Below are 8,033 nucleotides of genomic sequence, written 5' to 3'. Positions count from 1 at the left end.
AACAACGTAATCTTCATCAATGTAATCTTCCTCAACATATTTCTATTAATGAAATCTCCATCGACGACTAGTTACTTTCCCGTGAGGTACCAAATGGATGAGTTACGCCTAAGGTTGTTTTATTCTTCTCGAGGTAGAGAAAGGGCCAGCCTTCAGCTGCCCGACACTTACCTTCCTCGTGAACGTCAACAAGCAAGAGCGGGTCCAATCCCAAATTGTCCCGTAACTTACCTCCCCGCAGGGTCTTAAAGGGCGAGATGCGCCTTAAGACCATCTCATCTCTCTCGCGATGGAGAGCGGGTCTAGCCCCTTGGTTGCCCAAAAACTTACCCCAACCTCCACCATGACCAACAATGGGATCAAGACTAGGCTTACCCAACACTTACCTTCTTAGTGATGTCAACAAGCGGGAGCGGGTCTAGTCCCAAGCTGCCCCACACTTACCTCCCTATGGGGGCTAAAAGGTGGGTAGGAGGCCCAACCTCCCTCATGGGAAGAGTGGGTCCATCCTCTCGGCTGCCCGACAACTTACCTCGCCCCCATCACGGTGAAAAGTAGACCGACTGATCAGTTGTCCAACACTTCCCTCCCCGGAGGAACCAAAGTGATGGGTTATGCCCGAAGGCTGCTTTATCCCTCTCACGGTGGAGAGCAGGCTAGCCCTCGGCTGCTTGACACCTACCTTCCTCGTGAGCGTCAACAGGCAGGAGTGGGTCTAGTCTTAAACTGCCCGAAAACTTACCTCCCCGCTGGAATCCAAATGGCGGGATATGTTTTAATGCCATCTTTTCTCTCCTGCGATGGAGAATGGGTCCAGTCACTCGGATGCCCGACATCTGCCACAACGAAGAGTGGGATCAACACTGGCCTGACCCAACATTTACCTTGCTTGTGATGCCAAATGGTGGGAGCAGGTCTAGTTCCAAATTGCCTGGCAACTTACCTACCCGTGAGGATTAATAGGTGGGCAATCAACCCAACCTCCCCCATGTGGGAGAGCGAGTCCAACCTTTTGGCTACCCGACAACTTACCCCACCTCATCACGGCGAAGGGCCGATCGGCTTCTCAACCGTCCGAAGAATTACCTTCCTGGGACGACCAAAGGGGTGGGCTTGGCCTAAGGCATCCCGACCACTCCCTCGACGAAAAACGGATTTAGTCCTTCGAATGTCTGACATAACGCCATCTCCAACAATAGAACGCCAAAAAAGTAGTGCCTCAGAACCCTCATTGGAATCCTCATCCACCAAATGAGCAGCCAAGTTTGCAAACTTCACACTCGTGGTTGTGGATGAGTTATATTAACTTTTTTAGTTTTTTCAGCACTATTAAACATCTCTTACCTGCCTTACGGCAAAGAGCGAGACAACTCCTCAACTGCGCGGCAACTCCCGCCCCCCGGGGAGATCAAAAAGGAGGGCTTAGCCTAAGGCATCCCGACCTCTCTCCCCGTAGAATATGATCATGTTCTCTCCGCTAGACATTGTAGGCTCTCGAGGATCCCCACCCTCCAAATCGACGACAAAAAATCGAGACAACACAATTTTATGATTGTAATAACAGACAAATATTACTTGTAGTTATTCATCACACAAGTGGCATCACCCCTACACTCCTCACCCGGTGCACTCCCAGAAGCATGCAAAGGAAAAGCTAAGAACAAAGAAAGAAAAGCATGTACACGAAACTCCACTAATATTATTGCAAAGTACGTTACAAACAGAAGAAAAAATAAATACATCAATACAATAGGGAAAGGTAGTCAGTTGGCGGGGTTGACACTGGTGGGGTTGTATGAGAATGCACTCGAGATCAACTCCTTCCCTATTGAGGCCCCATGCTTCAATGCCAACGAGTCTGGAGGGAGTTCTTACACTTTCAGTGCCCTAAAATTGCTTCAAGGATTCAGGAGCACATGATCTCTCATTTTGTCCAAACCCTCCAGATAATTGTGATTCCAGGTGACGCCGTGTCTCCACGGACTTGTTTTAACCCTAGCCTCAGTTTATGACGCCGACGAGACGACCAAAGGAGCCAAGTACTATATCTCTACGGGCTTGCCTCATCCCCCACCTTAGTCTACGAGGTAGATCAGAAGATCAGGAGAGCCAAGTATCGTGTCTCGTCTCCATGGACCTGCCTCATCCCAGAGGATACTGAGGAGCAAAGGGCCTAGTTCTCCCCTTCAAGTGCTTTCTAGCCATTTACATGTAAGCAGCCAGCCGAGATACACCCTATCGCCAACAAAAACAAACACAAGAATAGTTAGTAGAGGATTCCTAATTAATAAGATGACAGAAAAAGAATAAACTAGTCTGAGCGACCTTGGATAAGAAGTCCATCAAAGACTTGGTCACCCGTTCGAGAGACTCTACTCGAGCTCCTCTCACCTCTAATTGAGCGAACAGAGGAATGACCTCCACTATGCTCTCTTCAAGGGATGGCTGGGTAGCCGCCTCAACATCTTCAACACTGTGCTCGAGACCCTCTTTGCAGGGCTGGGAGAGAAGGTGGCCCTCGATGGTGGAGCGAAGTTCATCGCTAGGACTTTGAGGCTCCCCACTCTCACTGGGTCTCCGCAGACTCTCTCCCTCGTTCCTCGACTCCAAGGCCATCTCAATTTCAGCAGCAGGCGACCTTGCGACAAGTAAGGGAGAGAGAATAGTAGTCGTCTTCTCAGCAAGGAGGCTAGGAACTGCGGCCAACTTTGGCTCTACTCCTTCCCCTCTAGAAGTTCTCCCGACAGGATCCTCGGCCGAGGCCATCGTGAGCTCTATGACGAGGGTGGCAGAAACAGGGCCCTTAGGAGAAGACATCCTCTCCACACTTGGGTTGGCTCCTATACAATCCTCAACAACAAGCTCGAAGACTTGACCTCTGTTGGAAGATTGCACTGTGGATGGAGAGGGAGGGATCACCTCCACGTTCAACTTAGGAGGAGGCTTTACTAGAGTTGATCGACGAGGAGCTAGTTTTAGGAGGGCCCCATATAAATGCTTTAAGAGCATACTGGCCCTAGGGGATAATATACGCGGGTCTGATGGCATGGGGGGCACTGCAGGACCAAAACCGTCGTGAGCTCTGCAGTCAAAGCGCCTGTGGAAGGAGCAGCATGGTCTGACTTTGGAAAATGTTTAGCCAAGCTCCAATTGTGGTGGCAGCACGAGGGATAGGCCTTTTAAACATGGTAAGCAGCTTTAATGCATCAGTTTTGATTTCTGTAATGTTGTTCTGCGTTGCATGGAACTTAATCACTCACTTTACTAAGAACCAAAACCAACTTAAAAAGGGAAAAAATGGTGTGGGTACCACTAAAAAAGCATTATATACCAAAGTAGCAAAGGCAAATGCGAGAGGGAATGCACAAGCAAACATCATGATCATTCCAAACTGCAATGCCAACTCCAAAAAATCTGCAGGTGGATTTTGAGTTTAATCAGTCAAAGAAATGGACAATCTCTAAAATCTCATGGTTGTTTAAAAGAAAAACAAGAAAATGAACCTATACAGTTCTAATTTCCAAGTGTACCAACCACACAAGTTATTTTGTTAACATCAAATCAACAAGCCAGCATTATCATTGAGAAAATTAAGGAAAAAGAAAAGGAAAGACCCAAAATATCCAGCACATGAAGTAAATGTTTCATCAACCCTATCCAGTTTGACCCAAAATATTCTGAATTTAGTCCCCTGACCCTTCCCTTCTCATAAGAAATAAAAAGTAAAGGATTGGAGCAAATGGAAAAGACAAGCCATGTAGCTTACCATCATAACCTAGAAAGTTGAGATAATGGTAGTATGAAGCCGCCACCATGAAAAGGAAGTAATGTATGACTGCCATGAATACAATACATTAGTAAGGGCCATTAATTGATGTTGAATCTAAAACTGTGGATACACCCACACATAGTAAAAGAGCTGTTACCATAAAGCAAAACAAACATTGGGAAGAAAGAGTTGCAATGAACATCCATCATCCCTGTTTTCACAAATAATGACATTCACAAATAACTCATTCACAAATAATGACATTCACAAATAACTCATAATGAAAAGTGCCATTATAGGCCTCATCCATCATCCCTGTTTTCATACTGTTATGTCCAAATCAGGTAAGGTCATTATGCCTAATAAAAGTACAGTATATATCCCATTTGGTCTAGATAAACTGCTAGCTAGAATTGCAACTGTTTTTTTAATGCTAAGTAAAATTATTGCTCTAGATATCCCATTAGCTCAAATCTGCTCAATACAATGATTTCTTATGTTCACTCAGCAAAAGCAACAAAAGCCCCCAAGTGTTAATAAGAAAACTTATTTTATTCTCCGTTCTTGTAAGCAATGGTATCATTTTTTTTTTTCACAGATCACCTAGTATGTATCCTTTAAACGCATGTATAGAAATCTCTTTAACCTAATATACATACAGTTTATATATAACAATAGCTATATATATAGTATAGTTTCAAATAAATAATATAGTATAATGTAACTCCCCAAAGAAAGCTGGGCTACAGCTCGTGTGAGTCTTTTAAGTGCTCTCAAGACATTGGCATGCATAGTTGCCCCAAAAACCAATATGACCCCAGGAAACAGCTTTTGCTAATTGCATCACGAATTTTTTTTTGGCACAAAATGCACTTTCATCAAAAGAAAAGAAAATTCCCCATAAAAATGATATAGGACAGGTAATTGTCTGCAAATATGCGTCATTTACCAAGAAGAAGTAATTTATCTAACTGCAAGGTATCTTCATAATCTGAAACATTGTAACAACGTGATATATAGCATGCAATAAAACCAGCTTCAATCTCATAACCAAAATGTTGTCCCCATTTTATTTTTAATTGTAGTGTTTTCCATAAATAGAGAAATGAGGAATAGGAAATCTACATTAATTAAATGCCTGAATCTTGATTTTGAAATACAGGTATCTAGATTCTTATATAATAGAACCTATTGTCACAAATGAGCATGCATTTTGCACACAAACCTGCTGTTATTTCTCCTTCGGGACCAGCAGTCTTTAAACCTGAATTCTCCTGAACTTCTTTCTCTGTCTGCCCTGGTTTTTCCTTCATTGATTTCAAGCTTCCACCAGTTTGCTGACCACCTATTTGAGGACTAGTTGCCTGACAAGGAAACAAGATACGCATAATGAGCAAGGCATGGGAAGACCAAAATGACTTCATTAACAAGATATACAGTTCAGGAAAATAAAACAAAATAAACTCAATGTAATTGTTCTACAACAAACATCGGAGGAAATATCCTACTCTGTTTAGTGTTGCTTGCCCTGCCTCTTGCCCCTTTTTTGAAGATCGAGTTTTCAGCTCCTCCTCTCAGCGCTGTCTCTCCATCCTAAGATTTTTTATCACGTAATTGAAGATTTTATTAAAAAAAAAAAAAAGGTAAAAGCCTGAGAAAAAAACTAACAGATCATCCTAATAAGCTCCAGATAAATATTGCAAAAGAAGACATACAATTTCAAACCACTAATAATGACACAACACACTCAGGAACAAGACACTTTTTTCCCACAGGAGGGGGGAGGGGGATAAAAGAAACTTCATCAATCTATGTAGCAATGCCATGGAATTTAAAGCATCTTCCATTTGTAATTATGCAAGGCATGTCATTCTGTTACAAATGTTTACAGTTAAACTCAACAATTTTGCAGGAATCACATGCATTTAGCAAATGTCAACTGTGTTGTAATCTCAAACCAGATGCTACATAACATGCTTTGGTATGAAACCAAATGTTATTTTCAGGCAAAAAACATGTTAAGAATACCTCCTTTGCACCAAACGGATGAAATGTTGGGGGGCACAAAAGCTCGCTCCATATCAACTAGTGCAACAACCATTTTCTTTGCCTCATTCTTAAAACCATACCTGGCAGACATACACCAACAAAATGTAATATGATAATTTTTCTATTGATTTGTTTCTCTCTAATAACAACAAAACATATACAGTCAGAAAAAAAAAAAACAGAACATATAGTACCTGGAGAGCCCTAGTTCTTTTCTACAATGATAGCTTAGAAAGACAAGAAAGAAATAAAATAAGTAAAAAAAATTTGAATGGCCAGCTTATTTGGCTCAACAGATTTGAAAAAAAGCTCTAACTATTTTTATTGTTCATTTAACTAATTCGCTGTAGAATATTTTTTAAGGGAAATGGCTAAAATATAGCCAAGCATTAAGCAATCGCTTTACTGAGCCCACTACGAAGGCCCTCAGAACCATAAAGCAAAGCTCCTCCTGGGCCTCAAGTCATTTCTCTCTACAACATTTTAAAATGTAGCTAGGAATCTAGGATGACTCCAATATGTGTATCCCAAATATGCCTTTAAAGTACTTTTTTTTTTCTTTCCAACATTTTTTAAACATGATTAATTATTAAAAAAAATATTATAAATTCACTAATAATCATTTCCATAACCATTTAAAACAAATTAAAATACATGAAGATGCACATTTGGGATGCACATTGCCACATTTAAGAATCACCCAATCTTGAAATGGGGCTGTCAAAGGTTATACTCGAAGGAGATGTATTGCAAGTGGTCACCATGGCAAACAAGGTTGCTACATACATAAGTTTAGGTGGTTTACTAATTGAAGATGCTCAAAGTGGTATGTTGTTCATTCATATAGGAATGCTAATATGGTAGCTCATAGATTGGCAAAAGTTGGTCTTGATCTCGATGAAGACAAGTATGTTTTGGAAGAAATTTCTCAATATATTCAGTCCATTGTTTTAAGTGATTTGATGTAAGTCATATGTTATTAATAAAATTAAGTTTTCATTTCAAAATAAAAAATAAAAAAATCACTCAATCAATCATTTTCCTTTTAAAATATGCTCATTAATTACTTGATCACAGCCCAAAAGTAATTCCCTCAATGAAAAAGCATTTATTATATATTTAATTTGAGAAATACTTTAATCATAAAAAAATACATCATAATTTATAAGAAAAACAACAAAAATGAATATTTTGACAAGGCACCATACCTCTCTCTTGAATGGAGGGTATCTTCCAAGACCAGTGTAGCATTTGCTGCAGTAGAAACTATTTCAACCAGAACGCAGTGTACCTAATTTATAAGTCAGAAATCAATGTATAAGGAATTGATTAGAGCATTTGCACAGATTGATCCCAGTAAATAATATAATGCCTTGCTAGAGCTAGGTGTACCTCTTGTATAAAATGATTATGCCTCAGTTGCCTCATCTACCCTACTCCTCGCGCCTCCTCCTCATTTGGTGGCAGTGGGTTGCAAACAGAGCAAGGGAGGGCCTCGGGCTACTGGGCTAGGCGTAGAGGAGAAGGGGCTCCGACGGAGGACTGGCAATGGCGTCGAGGTGTGGGTGGTTGCGAATGGCGCCCCCAGCGACGGCGACATAGAGAAATCTGAGAGAGAGAGAGAGAGAGAGAGAGAGAGAGAGAGAGAGGAGGTGAGGCCAGAAAGAGATTAGCGTGGGGGCTGGGGGAGAAGGAGGGGGTGGCCGTCGAGGTGAGGTCGCGGTGGCGTGCTGGGGCCGTTGGCGACGGGCTGTGCGCGGCGGAGGCTTGAGGGAGAAGAGGGACTGGGTAGAGAGAGGGTGAAGGGCGAGAGACGGCTCGAGAGAGCGAAATGAGGGGAAAACCTAACGCGGGGGTTTTAAATTTAATAAGATTTTCCGGCGCTTTTGACTCGCCGCTAATAACTTTAAATGGGCGCATTTGTTTTTACAGCGACAATTTTCGTCGCAAATAGTACATATTGTGGCTATTTTATTTAATCGACGGAAATTTAATAAGGCTACAGTTAATACAACATTGTTGTGACGACACAAATCGCCGCAATAGGTACAAATGTCGCCGCAAAAAGTAATTTGTACATTTTTTATCCATGATTTCCAATCATCGCACCGAAATTAAGCGGCGACTTAAAAATCGCCAGAAATAACCTATATTTGCGGCGATTTTTTTGCGACGATTTTAAAATCGCTGGAAAAGGCCAGATTTCTTGTAGTGT

The 8,033-nt window shown here is 41.8% G+C and overlaps 1 protein-coding gene across 6 annotated transcripts; it reads right to left on the bottom strand.

The window, feature by feature from the left end:
* Positions 1–1,679: 1,679 nt before the first annotated feature.
* On the bottom strand, positions 1,680–7,105 carry LOC109006180 (anoctamin-9-like). Of its 6 annotated transcripts, none has more exons than XM_018985377.2 (9): positions 7,027–7,101; positions 5,798–5,898; positions 5,278–5,362; positions 4,995–5,133; positions 3,927–3,980; positions 3,767–3,835; positions 3,311–3,414; positions 2,326–3,232; positions 1,680–2,235 (listed from the first exon to the last, which is right to left on the bottom strand). In XM_018985377.2, the coding sequence occupies exons 4-8, from the start codon at positions 5,080–5,082 to the stop codon at positions 3,089–3,091; spliced, it is 459 nt and encodes a 152-aa protein (XP_018840922.1). In that variant the 5' UTR covers positions 5,083–5,133; positions 5,278–5,362; positions 5,798–5,898; positions 7,027–7,101; the 3' UTR covers positions 1,680–2,235; positions 2,326–3,088. The 6 variants fall into 6 exon arrangements, 4 of the variants coding, with proteins under 4 accessions (XP_018840922.1, XP_018840923.1, XP_018840924.1 ...); XM_018985378.2 differs by having other exon boundaries at positions 2,326–3,247; positions 3,332–3,414; XM_018985379.2 differs by having other exon boundaries at positions 3,332–3,414.
* Positions 7,106–8,033: the final 928 nt, after the last annotated feature.

The sequence above is a fragment of the Juglans regia genome, chromosome 8 (assembly GCF_001411555.2).
Source record: "Juglans regia cultivar Chandler chromosome 8, Walnut 2.0, whole genome shotgun sequence".
Taxonomy (NCBI): Eukaryota; Viridiplantae; Streptophyta; class Magnoliopsida; order Fagales; family Juglandaceae; genus Juglans; species Juglans regia.
This window is presented reverse-complemented; position numbering and strand designations above follow the sequence as displayed.